At 39.8% G+C, this 23,748-nt stretch overlaps 1 protein-coding gene across 1 annotated transcript in view; it reads right to left on the reverse strand.

The window, feature by feature from the left end:
• Positions 1 to 616: 616 nt before the first annotated feature.
• Positions 617 to 23,748, reverse strand: part of kif3ca (kinesin family member 3Ca) — a 37,690-nt gene continuing 14,558 nt past the window's right edge. Inside the window, exons 2-8 of the mRNA XM_085770802.1 lie at positions 13,444 to 13,545; positions 10,626 to 10,748; positions 6,305 to 6,423; positions 4,510 to 4,626; positions 4,201 to 4,309; positions 2,291 to 2,421; positions 617 to 1,108 (exon numbers count right to left, since the gene is read on the reverse strand). Of these exons, the coding sequence (XP_085626928.1) occupies positions 1,021 to 1,108; positions 2,291 to 2,421; positions 4,201 to 4,309; positions 4,510 to 4,626; positions 6,305 to 6,423; positions 10,626 to 10,748; positions 13,444 to 13,545 (789 nt within the window). The 3' untranslated portion in view covers positions 617 to 1,020. The remainder of the gene's footprint in view (positions 1,109 to 2,290; positions 2,422 to 4,200; positions 4,310 to 4,509; positions 4,627 to 6,304; positions 6,424 to 10,625; positions 10,749 to 13,443; positions 13,546 to 23,748) is intronic.

The raw sequence follows: 23,748 nt of genomic DNA on the forward strand, positions 1-23,748 counted from the left end.
CTGACTAATACTCATAGTACACTGTAAAAACTCAACATCTTTCCAAGAATATTTGTCTTATTTCTTGTCCAAATGTCTAATTTCTAGTCAAAGCTAGTCTCTTTCCACTTAAAATAAGACTCATAACCTAAAAATTTACTTTTTTAGATAATTTTCACTTGTTTCAAACAAATTTTCACTTGAAATAAGTAGAAAAATCTGCCAGTGAAAGCAAGTTTTTTGTGCTTGTAATAAGGAAGAAAAACCTGTTCCACTATCAGATTTTTTCTACTTATTTCAAGTGAAAATATGCTTGAAAGGAGTAAAAAGTGTCTAAAAACAAGCTACTTTTAATATGATGTGTGTTATTTTAAGTATAATGAGATTTGTTTTGACTAGAAATTACATTTTGACTAGAAATAAGACAAATATTCTTGGTGAGATACTTGAGTTTTTGCAGTGTAATGCTGCATTAGCGTCAAAACAAAGTAGGCTAAATGATACATGATAATACACACGTAGTCTAAGAAAAAAAAAAAAAGGAAAAGTTAGGGGGAGGGGCCCACTTTAGTATTCTTTAAGGGGGCCCAGAATTCCTAGCAACGGCCCTGCCTGTATGTACAGCACACACACACAGACACACACACACACACACACACATTTATACACACACAACAGTCTGGGCAGCCAGTCGTCGTTTTAGGCTCTTGGTCTCCAACATGCAGGGAGAAGAGGGTCCGGTGGCTCTTTACATCGGTAGAACAGGAGGAACTGATGTTTCAGAGTCTCTGAGGTTCGTTAGGTCATTTAGTTTCCTGTCATGACATCACTTCACTTCCTTATACTCATTAATAACGTATTAAAGTCCATGACCTCGCGGGTCAGGGGTTCAGCAGAGGTGGCGTTTGTCGTGTGTGTGTCGACTCGTCCAGAGGATCAACGGCCAAAAAGAGGAGGAAGCAGAAGAATCAAATAAATAACAATAATATTAATAATAATAATAATACAAAAAAAAAAAAAAAATCCTCTTCACTTAAAGCTTCACTGTGCCGCTGTGGGCGTGGCCGTGTGACACGCCGCCAAGGAAACGTTAGACGAGGAGGAAGTGATGGATTTCTGAGGCTGACACCTGCACGAGAAGGAGAACGGGAGAAATGAAGATGAAAACACAAACAAACAAACAAACAGACAAAATCTTTATATCTTTTCTATGTAATTTAGACACAACAGGTTAATAAGATTATCCAGCTGCAGCACTGAGATCAGAGGCCGCGCTGCGTAAATGACAGATAAACCGCCAGATTAGGACCGCCCACAGAGGGTGTGGCTAATCCTGAATAATCCCATTTAGAGACGCACTGACTCTAAACCATTTACTGTACACCCGGCCGCCACGTTCAGGCTGAGCGGTTTCCTTTTTATAATGAATCTACACCTGATAGTGATACATTACATTGATAAAAATGGATTATATAAATCACAATGGATGAATGTGATCAGTAATTTAACTTAAAAGTATTTATATTCTGTAGAAGAAATAGAAAAATGCTGGTATTGTGGCTAAAGTAACCATTTAAAGAAAAAACGCTTGTATTGTGGCTACATACTGCACATATGACAGGATGAGGATCAAGATTTAAATAGGAAATACTACTCTAAACAATTACATATATAATTGAACAACAAAAAAAGGAATATATATAATATATACATTGTTTCAATGGCAAAATTAAATTACCATTATGCCATATAAAGTATGAGCCTGATGAAGCTGTAAGTGAAACGCATCGCTCCTTTAAATCTTTAAATCCTCATCCTGTCTTGTGTGCAGTATGTAGACACAATACAAGTGGTTTTTCTTTACATATTTATATAGAAGATTGAATAAAACATATACCACGATCTTATTGGCAGATATGACCTCTTTCTACAGTCTGATTGATCCCAATTTGTAATATCAGCATTTCACAGTTAAAAAAATATGACATACAATTAACGCATGACATACAATTTCCCTTAATAATTTTTAAATTTATCAAAGATCTGGCAATATTTGTCTTTGTCTTTGGTTAACGTATTATTTTAAGACATTTTCCATGCATATTTTCATATTTATATGATTAAACACCTGAAAAATATCCTTATGAGGTACATTTCTGACAGTGGGACTTTGTATGTAAGTGATAAACAAAGAAAAATGAATATTTGTTATTTCTGCTCTACAGAAGCAAACTGGAAATCAATTAAAAACAAAATGTTCTAGTTTTGAATTATGAAAAGAAAACAAAAGGGAGGGGGGGTTTGGACTCACCAGGACCGAGACTTGCGGAGCGACTTGTCCTTGGTGGGGGAGTTGTCCACAGACGGACTTTGGTTGGACTCGGTCGGTGAGACGGTGTTTGGAGGCGTCATGTCCAGCTCCAGAAACATGATGTTCTCAGCCTGCACACACACACACACACACACACACACAGACGCAACAGTGAGTCACCTTTTAAAACCCAGACTGAGTCCACACCTTCCATTCACTCCATTCATTTCTTTGTATGTTGAATTTCTGGATCCTCTCTCTCATTGTTTAAACCGTCTAAACTGAAATCTCTCCTTTAAAGGACAATTCCAGGCGAATTCAACTCAGGGGTGTATTTTCATATCATTTTAGGTCTAAAAGAATGAATCTGAAGATTTTCAGTTTAATCGCTCCTGTTTTGCGGTAGTTGCGTCTGTCCCTGCATCGCCACGGCAGCAATGAATGGGAGTGGATGTAAGTTCCGCTGTTTAGGCTGTTTCCAGCCCTCAAAGCCGCAATTTTTTTCCACAGACAGCGTCAGATGGCGACTCAAACATGCACCGAGAAGTTTATTTACTTCAAGCAAGCCGACATGTTTGTAAAAGTCGATCTAATTCAAAGTCTCCCGGAGTCTCGCGCGAGCCCGAAGTTGCAGTGCTGGTGTATTCAGGTGCAGTGGGAGCTACCGCTTGTGTCATAAACACAGGAATATCAACTCTTTACTTGCTTGAAGTGTACATTTTTTTCCACAGACAGCGTCAGGTGGCGACTCAAACATGCGCCGAGAAGTTTTTTTTACTTGAAGCAAGTAAAGAGTTGATATTCCTGTGTTTATGACACAAACGGTAGCTTTTCCCACTGCACCTGAACACACCGCGCACGGCAACTGGGTCTGGGACTTTGAATTAGATCTAGTTTTACAAACATGTCGGCTTGCTTGAAGTAAATAAACTTCTCGGTGCATGTTTGAGTCGCCATCTGACGCTGTCTGTGGAAAAAAATTGCGGCTTTGAGGGCTGTAAACAGCCTAAACAGCGGAACTTACATCCACTCCCATTCATTGCTGCCGTGGGGACGCGGGGACAGATGCAACTACCGCAAAACAGGAGCAATTAAACTGAAAATCTTCAGATTCATTCTTTTAGACCTAAAATGATATGAAAATACACCCCAGAGTTGAATTCGCCTGGAATTGTCCTTTAAAGTCTATAATAATCATACACAGGGCCTTTATTGAAGAATATAACCTGGACTCCACCTCTCATCATGTCAGAGAACACAAACTCTAATTTTAAATCTAAATTTCAAGTCATTTCTACAGGAACTTTTGACATTTTCATGCTGTTTAACCTTTTAAAACAAACTCAGTGGGGCGCTTTGGCCTTTTGTACAGCACATCATCTACATCTACATCTACATCTTTTTCCTACAGCTGCTGTACGATCCATTCATCATGTCAAAATAAATACATAGATAATCATAATTTACAATTTCACTAAATTCTGTAACCCTTTAATTTACAGGCCCCTAAAGAAAGAGCCAAGAAATAACAATTAATTGCGTAGTAATGTCAAGAAATAGCCTAAAAATAACGGTCTGTCTCATAGTAATGTCACGTTTTTCACAAAGGCAAAAGGTTACACATGCTTTGAATTTTTGGAGAAAGGCCAGAACATTTCTCCACCAAGCCCTTTTCAATTGACCGTAATTTCTGGGCTATTTCTGTTTCTATGCAATCAATCGTTACTTCTTGGCTATATTTCTCGACATTACTATTAAATTTACCGTTATTTCTAGACATTATGACGCAGTTCATTGCTATTTCTCTGCTATTTCTTGACATTATCACATAATCAGTGGCCTGTTACCGAATCTTCTGTCGACTTCCCATTCAACATTATTAGCCTATGTCCTGTTAAACAAACGCCTACCCTGTATCTGGAGTGGGGTCCCATCGCTATGGCAACCCTGGCGTACTGGGTGATGGGTCGTTTGTATCCGACTGCGGAGGCCGGCCTTTTCTTCATCTGCGAGGATTTACTGAATAGAGGAAGAGGAAGAGGAGGAGGAGCAGATCAATAAACAGACAAGATATACCATTATAAAATATTATAGATCACACTGAGAGACCCTCACAGTGGGAAACATCCCAACATTGACACCTACACACACACACACACACACACACACACACACACACACACACACACACACACACACACACACAGACACACACTGACCTTTCAGCAGGAACGAGCGGCTGAAACTTCCACTGATCCTCCTCCGGGTCAAAGGTCAACCTGTTCATGATCTTGTTCTTCTCCTCCGGAGGGATGAAGTTCTCTATGATCAGATACCTGCAGGTACAACAGACACACACACACACACACACACATGAATCAATCAACAAGGTTTAACTTTTAAATACTACTAATAAATAAATAAATAAATACTAATTTAAATTGTTCTAAACTAGTTTAAAATAAAGAAAATAGCCTAATAATGTGACATTTTGTTTTGGATAATCACATGGACCCTCCACCACTCTTTTATAGCTACTATATCCTGGCAGCAGCAGATTATTTACTGACTATATTAACATATTTCTTTCATTTAATTTTAATTTTGATATGCACACTTGTCCCTGTGGATTAAACTTGGCCTAATTTCAGTTTGAATACATAAAACTTGGCTTTAATAAAACAACATCTGCTGATTTACTGATGTCGTTGTATACTCTCAATCTGGATGTGAGTATTTCCTCACTGCCAAAGACGACTGGCTGCCAAACTGTTCTTCATTGTTTTCATTTTTGAACAGTTACAATGACAGTAAACTCTCTTACTGTAATCTAAATTTAAACTTGAATTACTGTAAACTCATTGCGCTACTTTTAAATATGAAGCTTTATCCATTTAAACAAAATTATGTTTTATATTGTTTTCGTATATTTAAATAATCACAATTATCCACCTTTTCCCGAACGTCAAAAACGTAAGCCGGTTTTGCCGGTTTTGCTCTTCCGGTGGAATTTTATGTTTACGTTTCCATGGTTTCGGTAGTCGCGGTAAATGCATGGATTTTTTTAGTTTTTATTTTCAATGAAAATCTGTAAAACGCATGGATCATCACACCGGCTTTTAACAATGGATATCACACATAGTCACATCTGTGTTAAAAACCAGCGTTAAAGCAGAAGTAAGCGGGATTTTTGTGTTAATATAAGTCTTAAATAGTTATATCTTCCGACAGCAATCACTTACATAGAGTGTTTGGACTGAAACACGGGTCTGTCAGTCACTCTGCTCTGCTCTGAGCCGAGGAGAAAACATTCCTTGTATCCTACAAGTTTTATCCAATGAGGAGAGAGAACGGCATGAAGGGCTGTGTGTTCAGCCAAGGGATGCGCCTGAATGTGGCGACGTAGGGACGAGGACTGTTATGGTGCGTTCAAGGCAGCCCGTAACTCGTGTTTTTCCGACCTGTGAAGTCGTACCAGTTCGATCTGGTACGACTTCACGGGTCGGAAGTTACAAGTGGCATTTATAGTGACTTTCACAGGTAAAACAGGTCGGAAAAACACGAGTGGGTTGCCTGGAACGCTACAAAGTCGTAAGTCGTGACTTGAAGCTGTAATTTACGGTTTCAAAAGCCTGCCTGGAACGCAGCATTAGCCAAAACGACCGGACCGCTTACTTCTGCTTTAATAGATAGCTACATGCGTTTACCGCAACTATGACAACGACTGAAAACCATGGAAACGTACAATTCCACCAAACCGGCTTCTGGTTTTGAACATAGATGACGTTTGGAAACTTGTGGATAGAGTGCAAATGTGTGTTATTGAAAGCGATACAGTGTTTTTTGGGGTTTTTTTTGGTGCTGTATAAACAAAGATTAGAGTTTATTTTTAGATTTAGACCAACCTATAGCTCAATATTTGCAAAAAATAAATAAATAAATAAATAAAAACTAGATCCCCTCTCATTGTGTGTTGCGTTGTGCTGTGTTGTGTTGTGTGTTTGCTGCTCTCACTTGAACTTGAGCTCTCTGGTGAGCTCGTTCTGGGTTTGTTCCAGCTCCTGTCGACTCCTCACGTGCTCGTCGTTCACGTCCTGGATCTCGGCTTTGATGCACTGGAGCTTGGCATAAAGCTGAGAGGAGAAAGAGAGAGAGAAACAGAGAGAGAGAGAAACAGAGAGAGAAAGAGAGGGTTAGGAGATGAACTGGTCTCCGACTCGCTGCAGCTCGGTTGCCCATAGCAACAGCACTGGAGGCACTGGAGTCTGGAGAGAATGGGCAGCGCAGCAACAACATGGCAGCCATCTCTCCCTCCCTCCCTCCTTCCTTATTTCCTTCCAGCTCACTCCTCCTCCTCCTCTTCACTCGTTTTCTCTCTCCTGAACGTTCACTCTGTTCCCTCTCTGACATGTAGGTTAATCCTGACTTCAGCCTCGGCCTCGGACCTAAATGTCGTCACTGGTTATTTTAAATTTTTCATGCAGCTTGAATGTGAAGATGGAGGTGAATAAAAAAAAAAAATAGTTCAGTTAGAAGCAGCTGGTTCCTGATTGGATTTAGTGTTAAAGGTGCAACGTGCAAACCAGATATTTTCAAAATAAAGGCGCCCCAAAATTTTCCAAAATACTCTGAAAGCACTTCTCTGATCATTTCTAGACTGATTCCACATCATTCTGTGTTTTTAAGTGAAAATGCAAAACAAAAACTCTACCTACATCACTAAAATCAATATCCACACTGGCTTTGTTCAAAAAAACAACTGAAAAAATCATTCTTTAGTTAAGATTTGTAACACTTCTGGATCTGTCAGTTTGTACCTTCATGTATTTTTTTTCCCATTTTTCCATAGGGGAGGTATTTTCATAAGCCTTTTTTTGCTTCCACCTCTCCTGTGCAATGTTTAATTTCACTATTTTCATTGTTTATGCCAGTTATATAATGTGCAAATAAAAAAAGCAAATAAAAAAAGTAAGTAAAATGACCGTTCACACTGAAACCCCAGTCACAATATTATAATTTTTCACACCAGATGCAGCCTTCATGTTAATTCATTAACCTCAGTCACCAAACAGAGCAGCAGTGTTGATGTGGAAGTGTGAGACAGCCTGAAAGCAGGTGTCTCCTGCCAGGAGCCTCAGAGCTGCTGGGACTGCTTAATTATCAGCCTCTTCTTCCATTTGGTCTGATTCACTCATAAATCTTGAAACCAAAAAACAAAAAACACAAGGAGACAGATACCTGAGTCGCTGTTCATGAATAACCAGTTTTCTAACAGGTTACAGTGTCATCATGCAAAAGTTTGTGCACCACTGGTCAAAATTTCTGTTGTGAATGTGAACAGTTCAGTACGTGGAAGATGAAATGATCTCCAAAAGGCATAAAGTTTAATATGAAACACTCTTTTGCCATATTTTAGGCAATATCAGTGTTTTATTCTTGTTTTCTACAGTTTTAGAGTGAAAAGGGGAAACAAAGCAGCAGCCTGCAAACGAACGGGAAACCCAGGAGACTTGAGCTCTCAGATAACTTTGACCAAGGTATCAGACAAGATATTTACTATTTACACTCTGCGATAGTTTCCAAATGGGGGCTACTAGCTACGCAGGGTGGCCAAACCTTTGCTGTGGGCCCTTTTTTCTTTTCAGTCATTTTGAAAAATGTAAAAGATAAGAAATGAATGTTTAATGTCTGTGACTGTTTGAGTCAACACTCTCCAATCTGTCTTAAGAAACATCACGTTTAAGTTCATCTGCCGTCTGAATAACTCAGAAAATCAGTTTGTGTTGGAACTGACGAACACGTCACTGCTCTGGAAACACTGGTATAAGTGTCTTTTACGTAATAAGGGGTTGCTAGACGACCCTGTGTTTTGTTTTGTTTTGTTTTTTCCTTCTCTGTCTTTTTGTATTTGTTCTTAACTGGACCTAGAGTCTGTAATTCAGAGTCTGTAATTCTATCTATCTATCTATCTATCTATCTATCTATCTATCTATCTATCTATCTATCTATCTATCTATCTTCTATCTATCTATCTATCTATCTATCTATCTATCTATCTATCTATCTATCTATCTATCTATCTATCTATCTATCTATCTATCTATCTATCTATCTATCTATCTATCTATCTATCTATCTATCTATCTCTCTCTCTCTCTCTCTATCTATCTATCTATCTATCTATCTATCTATCTCTCTCTCTCTCTCTCTCTCTCTCTCTCTCTCTCTCTCTATCTATCTATCTATCTATCTATCTATCTATCTATCTATCTATCTATCTATCTATCTATCTATCTATATTGTTTAAAATGTAAAGGGAATGTGTCACCTGTAACTTTATGCCTTTTGCAGATTATTTAATCTTCCACTTGCTGAACTGCTCACACTACAGTAACAGGTTTTTGTGCCCAAAACCTTTGCATGCTACAGTACTTGTATGTCCGGGATGTCCCTGAACGCCTCATGCTGCTGCTCCCTGGTGCTTTTTACAGTAAAATGCACAGCGTGGAGAAAAAAAAAACCCCCCAAAAAACAACTCCTCCTCATGTCATTCTCCTGCGTTTCCTCAGAGTGACAACACCATGCAGTGAGAGAAGGGTGGGAAGCACACATGTCACGTTAAGGCCAAGAAATCAACACGGGATCATTAGTCACATTGTCCCAGGGAGGAGGGAGGAGGGGGGGTAAGTGGTGTGGGAGGGGGTTGGTGGTGGTTGTGGTGGGGGGTTAGTCCTTGGCCAGTGCACTGGAGAAGAGCAGGAGCGGGAGGAGGGGCTGGAGCGTGGTTTCAGGATCGTCAACCAGACCAGGAGAGGAGAGGGTTAGCGTGGAAAGCGTGGACGGTGAGGGAGGGGCGGAAGGGGGGGAGGAGGGGAGGGGGGGAGGAGGGGAGAGAGAGAAAGGGGGGAGTGGGACGGTAGGACAAACCTTCAGGTACTGAGATTTACAGTGAGTGTGTGTCCGGACGGAGAGCGTGTGTCCGCAGCGGGGGGACGGGGGGGTCATTAGGGTCCAGGTCAACAAGGTTCAGGGGTTCAGGGGGTGAAAGAGGGACACACGCACATTAGGAACAAAGAGGAAGGTGTGTGTGTGGAAACATATGTGTGTGTGTTTGTGTGGAAACATATCTTTGTGTTGTGCATTTGGAGCGTACAGCTCTGGAAAAAAATGTAGAGACCAACTTCAAAATGATCAGTTCCTCTGGTTTTACTATTCATAGCTATGTGTTTAAGTAAAATGAACACCTTTGTTTCATTCTATAACCTACTGACAAAACTTCTCCCAAATTGGAAATAAAAATATTGTCATTTAGAGCATTTATTTATTTGCAGAAAATGGCAACAGGTCAAAATAACAAAAAAATTCTGGTGTTTTTAGACCTTGTATAATGCAAAGAAAACAAGTTCATATTCATTTTACTGTAAAGGGACAATGAGGAGTTTGTATTTGGTTATAAAAAAGTCTCACATTAATGTGGATGAATCTATGCTACCCACACTTGTTAATGGCTCCATTTTCGATAAATATATATTGTTTTGTCTCTATCGTTATTTTGTTATTTTACAGTAATTAATGGTGGAAATGCTGGGCGAGACGACCAGCGTTTCCTTACTTTCAGTTACACGGACGCTGCCCGGTGGGTCATGATAATAACGCAGCCGAATCGCCGTTTATACAACGGTATCTGATCGTCTTCGAACCTCCGATTTTCATTCTTGATGAATGAAAACATCCTTGGCAAGACGTCTGTCTTGCGCCGGTCCAAGATTTTCACCGTGCGCACAGAGGTTCATGGTAAATGTAGTATGAAAACACTTTGCTTTCCATAACTCCTCAATGTCCCTTTAAAACAACACAACACTAATTTTTTTAATTTAGGAAGAGTTTAGAAATCAACATTGGTGGAATAATCCCAATTTTTAATCGCAGCAGTGTTTTTTTATTTATTTATTTATAATCTTTCTTCCTCATTAAATATGATTTGGTTCAGGGGATCACCTAAGTAGAGTGAGGTGTGCTTGTGTTGGAGTTCAATAGACACTGGAATCGATGGCTGCCATACATGTAGAGATAAATGTTTTTAAATTGCACATTTGGGGTTTGGGGAAACGTAATTTCGATTCCCTGTGTAACTGTCAGTTACATTGTGTGATTGACAATAAAGTTTACTGAAATGAACTGAACATAAGGCTTATTTATGATGAACATTTTGGAGTGGTCTCTTTATTTTTTTTCCAGAGCTGTGTATACTGTACATGTGTTTGGATTGTGTTCACCTCAGTCACACACACAGATACACACACACACACACACCACAGGTAACCAGGTGTTTTACCTTCTTGAGTTTCTTGGTCTTGGCTTCGACTTCCTGCTGCAGAGACGTGAACGTGTCTCTCAGCTCCACCGTCTCCTCGTCCTGGACCAACATCTGCTGCTGCATCTCCCGCTCCGAACGCGTCTGGAGCCACAGATTTAAAAAAACACACCATCAGCATCATCCTCCACTGCAGCCAGGGCCGGCCCTAGGATTTTGGTGGCCCTAACAAGATTTTTGTTTGTGGCCCTGCACTCTAAGCGCAAACACCGAATCACTGGTTAAAACTGAATACAGACATGTTTATCCCCTCTGAGGTTTGAGGCCATTTTCTCGACTTTTACATATTTTCTTAAATTTATCTTTTTAAGATACTTGCAGATTTAACAATACTCAAGTGTTTTATGTCTTTTTGAAAAATGTCCAATCCCTTGTGAAAACACACCTTCAGTCATGAGAATGAACTTTTTTGGTGCTTGAAATAGGATATGAATACAGTAATAGATAAGTGTAGAAAACAAGTCTAAAATGAGAATTTGTAAGACTGCTTTTTGAGCACAAATGTTGTCATTCTGCCATTCTATTTTCACCAAATGTCTTAAATGTGAGATAAAAGAAGCTGAATATTGACTTCAAATTACATGTAAAGCTCATAGCGTGCGTGGCCACCTCAGGATTAAATGACGATTGAATGAACCCCGGTACCTTTCTGATCATGTGGCCCCCCATCTAACGGCTGTGGCCCTAAACAACCGCATAGAGTGTTTATGCCAGCGGCCGGCCCTGACTGTTGGCAATACATTTACATTTTTATGGCTACTTTGTGGTTTAACTTTCACTTTTATGTCCTGTTTTTGATCGAAAACCTCCACCTGTAGTGTGTCCCAAATCGTGTACTTCTGCACTTACACTTACTTAATATTTTGAGTACATAAGTGCCTTCACACTGGGCAGTGTGCGAAAATGTAATGCGCTATGTGCACTCAATTGGCGCACTCAAACGGCCAGAAAATTGAGTGTGGATCGCTGAACACTACTGGTCACTACTTTTCAAATGCCGGCGGTTGAAATGGCAGCGACGGAGCTGTAAATGTCCTTTAAAAAACAGTCAAAACAACATAACAATAACACAATAAAACGACTTACGTAAATGTTGGGAGAAGCACTGTGAATTCAATTATTCAGACATTTAAGGGGTATGTATAGTATTGGACACTAATTCAGCACTAAACAATCTGTACTGCACTACTGTCATTGTGTCAGGCATTACTGTAAGCTACAGTGGGACAAGAACTTTTTACATTTACATTTAGACTCACAGCTTCACTACGGTACAGATTCACTGTATTGTATTGTATTACAGCAACCACAGTAAAGATTCCCCATCTTTACAGTGTGTACTACAGCATTCTGCAACATTGTTCACGTACTGTAAAGTTGTACACAGTTCTAACCAAAGGGTGTTTCTTATGTTTGTTGCAGATGACTGTAGTGTATTACAGTTTTTCTCAGTCGCTTTGGTGCTATTCTCAGATCAGAATGAAAGTTCTCATAACTATTAGTTCAACCTCCACAACATGTAGTCATTTGTCCACATCATAGTAGCAGTTTCTCCTTCCTCTGAACAAATTGCAAATGCTTTTGGAAATGTATCAGTTGCTCTCATACAATTCTCTGCTGTTTTACCACATTATCATTTGTTTATGTCATGTCAGTCAAAATGAACTATACTTTTGAAGGCTGAATAGTCTTTCCCTATAAAACTAATAGTCATCATTTCATTGCTTGAATCATTACATACAAAATTGTTGAACTAGTTTTCAAAATCTGTCAAACTAATTTTAAATGTTGGGAGAAGCACTGTGAATTCAATTATTCAAACAGAACAGGTATGTATTGGACAGTAACTCAGCACTAAACAATCTGCACTGCTGTCATTGTGTCAGGCATTACTGTAAGATACAGTGGGACAATAACTTTTTACATTTACTGTACATTTAGACTTTATGCTTCACTAGAGAACAGATGCACTGTGTTGTAATGTATTACAGCAACCACAGTAAAGATTTCCCATCTTTACAGTATGGTACTGTACTACAGCATTTTACAAGTCTTCACATGGCTGTACAAGTAGTGTATAGTGCTGTCTTGAGCATTTTCAGGTAGTGTCATGACTTTTTTGCATTGGAAAACACTTTCTTAGTAAACTATCATAATGAAAACATGACAAAGCCATTTGACTATCTTGTCCATAAACGATGGTGTCAGGACTTCTCATTTTGACGACACTGACAGTTTCATTGACATGAGTACTGTACTTGCTTTTGGGGGATGGACAATCCATTTTGAGCAAGTGACGCGCTTTTGCAGGTCATCCACTAGGTTTTGCAGTTTGTAATAATTGTTTTGAGAAATGCACTAACTGTTGTGCAAATGTTACAGTAAGAGTGATGTGAGAAAAGCACCAAAGAGATTGAGAAAAAACTGTAATAGCTCGTTTTGATCAGCAAAAAGCGCTGTCAAGTGTCGGCGATAAGGCTCCAATGTCCGGTTGCAATCAGTACAATACTTTAAAAAGAAAAAGAAACTGTCGAGTCATTTCCAGTAAGAGCGCAGTGGCAGAGTTTGATTTGAGGCAGAACTACCTACAGCAAGTAAGTGCATTTCTTTATAGTGTACTGCAAAGAAGTGAAGTATGCAATTTGAGGCACACTACTACACTTTTTCTTAGTGTCATGCAGGCTCACTGTAACATGAATGTGCAGGTGTACTATATGGAGGGTAAATATAATAAATAAAGAACTAAGACTCTCCCTGACACGGAAACAAACAGGTTTACCTGGTCGGCGATCTCCTGCCGCTTCATCTCCAGCATCTTCTGCTGCTCGTTGGTGTGATCGATGATGTTCTTCCCACCGACCAGCAGCTTGCTCTCCATCGCCTGAAACCACAGCAACAATAACAAGAGTTTTGGATCAATAATCATGGAAAGGTCAAAAAATCAAAAGGCATGGAGCTTCTGTTAGTAGAAACACTTTTTTTTTCATTATATTTGGATGAAAGTCGATACAAAATCAAAATATTTGCGAAAAAAATAATAACATCTTATGAATTAAGTATGAAATCTGTGATTTAACATTATAATTTGTCCGAAAAAGTCAAATTATTGTCAGAAAAAGTTGTGACAGTTCAATAAATTAGATCACTTGCACACATTTAAAATAACAAGCACAAATGCAAATGTGTATATGATATGTACAAAGTGCAGGAATGTACAAACAACTCAACTTTGGCAACAAGTTCTGACATTTAAGACTAAACTAAACTGGTCTTTATTTCACATATCAACAACAAAGGAGCATTTAAACACACAAAAACATGATGGATGTCACCAGGTGTCCACTTTAACTGGAATTAACATTAAAACCAGGAAACGTGTGAATACGTCTGCAACAAAGATTAAAAACAAAAAGAAACTGAGTCTTTATTCTCTAAGTCTGTGTGTGTGTGTGTGTGTGTGTGTGTGTGTGTGTGTGTGTGTGTGTGTCTGCTGCAGCCAGTCGGTGCAGACTTTGTGCTGACGAGGCACATGGAGCTGGAGGTCCGGCAGCTTAGCAGCGACATCATCATCATCATCATCATCATCATCACGACATCCTGACACAACAACACACAGAGCAGAGCCGGTCAGAACCAGCTGAGCTCGGCTGAAACGCTGCGAGACCCTCAGACATGAGTCATCCTGAAAACCGCTCCGGCCTCATCAGATCAGATCATTCCTCTAGAAAAAAAAAGAATAAAACAAACAAATCCTAAACCCCTAAAGACTGTGAATCCTACAATTACCCAAACACTCAAACAACTCAGCTCCTCCTCCTACGAAATTCTTGACCAGACACAGACGATTATATTAGTGGTAAAGAATCCCTTAATCCCTTAAATCCCTTAATTCTACCCGTTTTTTAATTCAATTATTGAGCCTAAAAACATCAGAGTAAGCCTTTAAAAACACGTCTGCGTCTCTAAATCTACAGAAACAACATTAAAGTCCAAATCCATCAACAAATAGCCCAAACTGACTGGATAACAGTGTTTATTGTCGCATATGAGCAAACGTGGGATGGAAATCTGGACGGAGGAGTTACCGGTAGCTATTGTTTGTTTATTGTATATCTATAGGATCCCCATTAGCTGATGTCATGACATTAGCTATTCTTCCTGGGGTCCCCAATGCAATAAAAAAAAAAGAAAGAACATAGTACACTCGCTGACGCTGTTACAGATCAACGGAGAGAACGGTCTAGTCTAAACTACATCATTAGGTACAAAGAATACATCATACATCACATTAGATTACCACAACAGTTCAACCCATAAATAAATTCCTATAATAAATTATTATGCGTTATCTATTTCTTATTCATTGAATTTACAATTAATTTAAATAGTCTATTACTACCTTTTTAAAAATGTGTTTTGAATTATTATTTTTGATGTTGTTAGGTAATGTGTTCCATCCTATAATGGCTCTGTGTTTGTTCAGTTTGTTCTTGGTTTAGGTGTCAGTAAATGATTATATCTTGATTGTCTGGTTGCATATTTGTTATGTTAACACTATCTGATCTGAGAAATATTGTGGTTTTTTATAAAATTTCTCATGAAAGTTATAGGGAGACTTAATTTTAGTCTGTCCTCAACCAGAAGATAAAGATATTTGCATGTCCTGGGCTACTATGTGGACATATCATATGATTGACAGATGGTTCGTCCAATCACCTGCCGCCAAGTATTTACTGAAAAAGGCCCCATCTACCCCTCCCCTCCCCCCAGTTTCCAGGCAGCGACACCTTCCCAGATGGTTTTCCTCCTCCTCCTCCTGGGTAACAAACCATCTGGTGCGTCAGGTGAAGCAGGAAGCTGCTGCTGCTGCTGCTGCTGCTGGTCCCATTCCTACAGTTTCCTTTTGTCTTTTTCTGTCGTTTGTCAGAGTGGAAACCAAACAGTGAGAGGATGAAATACAAGCTCAAGCTGCTGCCAGGTTTTTTTTTCCACCTGTCACCCACCAGCTCCCACTTGTCTGTAAATAACAACAAACAAACAGCAGAGTACGACCACCCACGCTGTCCCTCCTCCTCCTCCTCCTCCTCCTCCTTTTCCTTCTCATAATGAAACACCTCTCTCTTCTCTGCAGCTCCTCTGGCTTGATCATGTCCTGCTGTCCCCAGTCAGAGCTTCACAGCGGTAAAACGCAACCTTTATTTTATAGAAGAGCAGAAAGAAACAAGAATGGCCACCTCACGTCTGCCTCCATCACTCAGATTAGTTTCAGGAAACATCTCTGTTTTTACGATCCTGTAAAATATGAAACATAAATTCTGTGTTTTGTGAGGTCACACTGACCTTGGCCTTTGACCTTTTACCAACAACATGTATTATACAGCTTGTATGCTCTTTCCTTCACCTTACACACAGAGGTATGAAGCTGTGTGGAGGTGAGGTGCGTTCTCTATTTACTTTCTCATTTTGATTTCGACCTTTAAAGGCATAGTTCAACATTTTTGGCAAATTGGCCCATTGCCATAATCTCTATAGTTTTAGGAGTAGGTTCGTTACCTTTAATTGTCGGTGCAAGCTATTTTTAGAACGGTGGAGAAGAGTCGCAAGCTGCTCAGAGCTACGCTACGGAGGCTCATGGGACTTCTTGGTTTCCCGCATCAAACTCATCAAATACACAATCCAACAACTCCAAAACGCTCTGGTGGACAAGTTGTGACCTGCACATTCACCACGCTATGAGATAATAACAGAACGTTACGAGATGGAGTTGTTTTCGAGGTAAATTCAGAGACTGCTTACCAAAAAACTGCCCCCGATGGAAACACGCATCAGCGGTTTTGCATGAATTTACCTTGAAAACAACTCTGTCTCGTAACGTTTTGTTATACCGTGGTGAATGTGCAGGTCACAACTTGTCCACCAGAGCGTTTTGGAGTTGTTGGACTGTGTATTTGATGAGTTTGATGAGGGGAAATCCCATGAGCCTCCGTAGCGTAGCTCTGAGCAGCTCACGGCTCTGCTCCGCCGTTCTAAAAATAGCTTGCACAATTAAACAATTAGATGTAACGATTTTCCAAAATGTTGAACTATCCCTTTAAAACAAAAGGCTCTGATTACAGGAGTGTGATGATCCTCCTGATGGAGAACCGCTGCGATGTCACGCCTCTGGTTACAGCATCTCTGGTTACCGTGGAGACTAAAAGGCCTGAGGGCGGAGGAGGAGGGGGAGTGATGGAATCTGTCTCCTCTGTCTTCCTCTATCTGAGGACGACTCATCCCTGTCCCGAGGGCAGAACGCCGCAACACGAGAAGACAGAAGAGACGAGACGAGACGAGAGGCAGGAAGAGAGGGAGAGGAGGAAGAGAGAGGGAGGAAATGTAAGAAAAAAAGAGAAAGAGAGAGCGAAGAGGAGGGGGGAAAAAGAGGCCTTATAAAGAGGGCAAACAGGGGCCACGGCCATTTTATACATGGACACATTCCAGTCTCAGGACTTTATACAAAAAGACTGTGTGTGTGTGTGTGTGTGTGTGTGTGTGTGTGTTTGCAGCCTATAGATGCGCATACCACCCTGTCCGCTTGATTATATGACACACACTCCCTCTCTCTCTCTCTCTCTTTTACACACACACACACACACACACACACACACACACACACACACACACACACACACACACACACACACACACTCAAGCTCAAGCTCATGCAGAGAGTACAGTGGAGTCCTTCAGAGAGGATGGGTCTGCAGCAGGTCTTTACAGAAAGCCTCTTTGTTCTGAGCCGTCTTTGTGTCCTATGTGTGTGTGTGTGTGTGTGTGTGTGTCGTTTGCTGTGCTCTTTGTGTTTTGTCATATTCTTTCAGCTTCATTAAAGGCCCGATTCATGTCAGAGATTTTTTTTTTTTCTCATGCATCCCCTCTCCCATGTCTCTGCCCCCCCCCCACCCCCCCCTCATCCCCTCCTCCCTGATAAGTTGCAGCAGTGGCAAGAACACATGATAAAAAAACACACACAATGTTGGACACCTCGATAAACTCGGAAATTCATTTTACTCGACATGTTCTTCCTTAAAGCAGAAGTAAGCGATATATTTGTGTTAATATAAGTCTTAAATAGTTATATCTTCCGACAGCAATCACTTACATAGAGTGTTTGGTCTGAAACACGGGTCTGTCAGTCCCTCTGCTCTGCTCTGAGCCGAGGAGAAAACTTTTCTCGTATCCTACAATTTTTATCCAATGAGGAGAGAGAACGGAATGAAGGGCTGTGTGTGCAGCCAAGGGATGCGCGTGAATGTGGTGACGTAGGGACGAGGACCAATAGATCCATGACGAGGGCGGGGGCTGCTAACTCCGTCGGCTGACAAGACGTTATGGTGCGTTCAGGGCAACCCGTAACTCGTGTTTTTCCGACCTGTGAAGTTGTACCAGTTCGATCTGGTACGAGTTCACGAGTCGGAAGTTACGAGTGGTCGTTATAGTGACTTTCACAGGTAAAACAGGTCGGAAAAACACGAGTGGGTTGCCTGGAACGCTACAAAGTCGTAAGTCGTGACTTGAAGCTGTAATTTACGATTTCAAAAGCCTGCCTGGAACGCAGCATTAGCCAAAACGACCGGATCGCTTACTTCTGCTTTAACAACTCTACTTAAATCAACAAAACAACGTCCCAGCAGCTCTTTATCAAACTATCAGGGGTGCAGTAGGATGATATTTCTGGAGAGCAGTGGCTTCCTATAACGTGACGTCCTAAACCAGCTCCAACGATTCCTCTGAGCCTTCATCTGTCACTCTGAGCTTCCTACTTTTACCTCATTGATTATTCTGATCTGTGCTTTAATCTTAGCTGGAGGCCAACTTCAAGGGAGCGCAGCCACAGAAACAGACAATTTGTTTCAATGAATGATGAATATCTAGACTCTCTAAAATGAGTTTACAACTCTTTCAGCATGCAAATGAGCAATTCTTGATTGTGTTATTGTTGTAACTTACGTGAAGATCTGACAGGTAGGCTAATAACTTTTTTTTTTGCTTTTATGGGCTGGCTTTGAATGGGCATTTTTACATTTATCTAGTTAAGAAGCTGCATATTTATGTTTTATTCTACTGTAATTCAACTTTATCAAAACCGCAGTTGCATCAATTCACACATCTGATTAAAACTGAACAATGTTTTTGTTGTTGTGGTGGTGGTGGTGCACACACCCCCTGGTTATCCTAAATAAAATAAAACAGCCTAAAATAAAACAGCTTATAGGGATCGAGTTCATAAGAGGAAACAAATGTACTTCTCCTGCGTTAAATTTCAGTTTTGCTCGCCCTCAGAGAAACAAAGGACTCTTGTTTCCTGCCCTGAGACAAGTTCAGGCGCGAGATTAGCATCAGGCTTTGATGACGGCTTCACGTACGTCAGAGGGTTTGTCACTGGATCAGTTGTAAATAAAATTCGTGAAAATGTTCAAAGACGTGAATTAAACAGCTGTTAAGTTGTTTTTTGGATGCCCCCTTTCCTGAACGGACCTTTGAAGTAGGCTATTGTTAGCATTAGCCCTGGAGGATCCACTAGCTATAAGCTAACTGAGTGCTAACAGTTTGTTTTTTCTCTTAGCCTACTTTTAATACTAAATTACCACCACAGCCTTAAATATAAGTAGCCTAATAATAGTTGGTACAAGTCTGTGTGTTAAACAGGATGGTAATTAGCTTAGCTTAGGCTATCTTAGCTTAGCTTAGCTTAGCATAGGAAAAACAGTTAGGGAAAAACGGTTAGATTAGCTATCTGTTGAAAACATTGCTTTAAGATCTCACATGCTGGAGATACATTTGCGTCTTTATTGTTCAATCAAAAAAAAAAGTTGATTTAGACAAAAAAGATACTTTCAATCAAAACAAACTTCACTTCAATAAAAAAAACCTTTTCAATCAAAAAAAAAAGTTGCAACCCAAAAAATTGCATTTGAACCCTTTTTTTCTTTGAATGAAAAGGTTTTTTTTTTTTTAATTGAAGCGAGTTATTATTTGATTGAAAATATCTTTTTTATCTTTTTCTTTTGATTGAATAATAAAGACACAAATGTATCTCCATAGATTTGTTGTTTAGTATTTATACCTAGGCTACTCAAATAAAGACAAAAAAAACAATATAGGCTATGTTATTTTTTTGTCTACATAGTTTTTTGTAGTTTCAGTTTTAACCTCAGACCTTGCAATAAATCACAAATATGCTACTCATAGGCTACAGCACAAAACCTCCATTGATTCAGTTGTAGCTAGTTGATGATTAGGAAGTAATTAAATAATCCAGCGTGGAAATTTGCTGCGATCACCGGGTCATGAGCCCAGGTCAGATTTGTTCTGGATAAATCAAGCGATAAATAAGCCAAATAACAAAAAATCCAGACACATGGGCTATTTTTTATTGTGTTTGGGTGCAGATGTTGGTTGTTACAACAACTACAACTGTATCATGGTCTGTTCAGGTCAAATTCTTTCATGTCTGAGCTGGTGAAGGTACAAAAAAGATGAGAGAGGAGGAGGAGGAGGAGGAGGAGGAGGAGGGATGACTCAATGAAGAGGCCAAACGACCTTCAGTCACATGATAGACGACTCACTTGTCATTGGAGTCATTAGACACACACACACACACACACACACACACACACACACACACAGTCAGGATATTTGATGCTCTCTAAAGGTCACAGCATTTTGTCATTACAAATCTTCCAGTAACTGCAGCTCATTAACCGACCGACCTGGACGTCTCACTGTTTTTACTGTAGGAAAGCAGCTTTAATCATCTGGAGTCTAGAAGTTTCATTTTAAAAGCCTGTTTCTTAATTCTGCTACAGAACAGTGGGATAATCTCTCATGTGAGGTCTAAAGTCGGTCACATCATAAAGCATCTTCATGTGGCCTCAAGAAGACAATTTCTGACTAATTTATAGTTTTATTTGTATCTACTTTTATACTTTTATGTGACTGTTATGGTGCATTTCATTAGAGCTGAGAAATTTGATTTTCCAAGTTCAAAGTCAGCTATGTTTTTAGAAACGCCACTAAATCAAAACGTCTGAGGAACTCCAGTAACACTGAGCTCATAATCCAAGATGGCCGCTCTGTGCATCGACGGTTGTACGGTTGTAGAAGTTGCACATAATTTTGTCACTTAGCTTGGTTTTTTTTTTGGTTTTTTACATTAAATTAGGTGTACTGACAGTTTTGTGTAACGTTTTTACCTGTAAACATGTTGTCATGTTGCATTCACGTACAAAGTCTATCACACAGGGCTTTGCTACATTTATATCAATGTATATCAATCAAACATGCAACAATTGAGTTTTTCATTTATGTAAGAGCATGAGGAGGTTCATGATCATTTATCAGCTGTTAGATATTTTATATAGTTTACTGAACTCTGTTACCTTGTGTTCTGTCATAATAAACACATTATCCATTGTTATAGTGTTGTTTATCCAATTGTTTACATTTCTATTGTCTTTCTGCCTTCTCTTGTCTCATAAGTGTTGTCATGTGGTGATTATTGGAATTCCCTTTGACCTTAACTAATGAGAAAAACTAAAATAATTCTTAAAAATCATAATATTTTCCTCTGAATTTTGAAGGAATTGATGTGTAAAGTAGGATTAAAAGAAAGAAAATGGTCATGTGAAGTAGGCTAATAGTACAGTAAAAATAATGCTTTTTGTTTTTACACATGGAAAACCCTAATAATCTATGTGTCTAGTCTGGAGACACATATATTTAAGTATTTATATTTTCTGAGCTGTAGAGTCTGGGGGGTCGACGACTCACAGCAGAGGAAGAAAACACTAATATAATCCATTTATTATTACATTACACTTTTCCTGGAGCGTGTGAACCCATGTGTGTGTGCGTTAGTGCCAGCCTGCATACTTGTGTGTGTGTGTGTGTGTGTGTGTGTGTGTGTGTGTGTGTGTGGATGTATAATGTGCCCATAAGCGTTAGAGCTTAAATTCTTTTGGCTGTGACTGATTCATTTCCTGACGGGAAAGTGAGGAGAATGGGAAGCGCCGCACATCGAGCCGGCTCGTCCGCATCAGCTCAGCCAATGGCAGCGAGGGCCGGGGGCCCGCTGGGAGCGAACGGGGCTATAAATACAACGTGACGACAACAGGTCTCATGTGCGCAGCTAGGAAGAGATACAGAGAGCATGCTGGGAAACAGACAGAAACACAGAAGAATAGCAGGAGAAGATGGATAATAAGACATTTAGATGGAGATGGAGATATAAAGGTTGGGTCATGTCTGAGAATCTGTTTCCCATCAGCCCGGGTCGATGCCGCGGAGCCACTGATGGAGCTACATACGACTTAAAACCTTTAACCTCGTTACTGTTCACTCAGTGTCAGTCAAACGACGAGATCTAACGAACACACGAGGGAGATGCAGTGAGTGATCATCAGTGCAACCAGCAGATCAAACCCACAGATCAACCAGGAAAACATCCTTTTATCCTGCTAAATTAAAGCGAATATGCACCAGACTCTTCAAATCAGCAATAAAATGCAAACATATGAATGAAAGAGTGTGATTTTCAATCTCAAGCCGCATTAATAAAGGTTTTATTATCAGCTTTTCATTTATGAGATTTATTTTGTTAGAAGAACAAACCTCACACAGTCAACTGAGCTGTGAAATAACAATCTTTTTAGGAGGAAATTGAGCGATTTACTGCATCAAAAGTACAATTCAATATTTACAATACTAACATTAAAATGATAATATATTGATTTTATTTTGAATTTTGGCAAAAGAGAGATGGAAGTATTGATACTCTTATTATGAAGCCACAGCCAGCAGCAGGTGAGCTTATCATATCTTAGAGACTGTAAATAGGTTGTATAAAACCACAACACATTTTGTACACTTGTTTATTTTGCACAAATTAGTCTACAGTAGCTGTTTCCCTCTGTTTCCAGTCTTTATGCTGAGCTAAGCTGAACTACCTTCATTATCAACACAGAGCAAGGAGAGAAATATTGAAAAGAGCATTTTCCTTTTCCTAAATATCAAACTCCTCCTTTGAGATGAAAACAGGAATGTTTTGGAGGTTTGTTTAAAACTAATTTCGTGTTTTGAGGTCTTTACGCAGCTTGTATGAAAATGGTTCAATCAATTATTCATGTGTTTTGATAATTGCTTTGCATATTTTATGAGGCTACAGTGGTTACATTTGCCAAATATCACATCTCGCTCTCTTTCTAAATATCCCTCTTCACCCACGTGTCTTTGAAGATAAACATATATTTGATATAGTTTATGTGCAGGAATTTCTCTCCTTGTCTCTCTTTGTTTGTTTGTCTCCCTGTAAGAGAGAAAGAAGAGTGTGTGTGTGTGTGCGTTATCAGAAACAGCTCCGCCTTCTTCACTGATCCCATGACTTGAAATACACACACACACACACACACAAACACACACACATGTAAAACACACATGACACACACACAGAGTTGTTTCATCAATATTTCAGTGATGCAACCCTCCATGCTGAAAGATGGCAGCGCAGCAAAGAGCTTCTCTCTGTTCATCCGCATCCCACACACACACACACACACACACACACACACACATGAACTACACAACAGCAGGTTTACATATTAAGGAAAGTCGACCTGCTACGACAACAGCTGCTATTGTTCTTCTCCACTGAGACTCTGTGACACATGGGATGTCGATGTGGTGCAGATACAGTTCACAGCTGACTTTACGACAAGTCGTCAACACACACCAACACACTCACACACACACACACACACACACACACACACACACCTGTCCACCATGGAAAACAACTGCAGCGCCTGTCCAGAGGCATCCTGCAGGAGACTAATGAACTCTACACTGAAACAACAGCCACAACGACATGTTGTTTATAGGACTGTACAACTTTATTCTGCAGATTCATTTCAGTCTGGTTGTTGTGGTTGTTTTGTTTAAAGCAGAAGTAAGCGATATTTTTGTGTTAATATAAGTCTTAAATAGTTATATCTTCCGACAGCAATCACTTACATAGAGTGTTTGGTCTGAAACACGGGTCTGTCAG

The sequence above is a fragment of the Trachurus japonicus genome, chromosome 24, assembly GCF_045865225.1.
Source record: "Trachurus japonicus isolate A0001 chromosome 24, Traja_1.0".
Taxonomy (NCBI): Eukaryota; Metazoa; Chordata; class Actinopteri; order Carangiformes; family Carangidae; genus Trachurus; species Trachurus japonicus.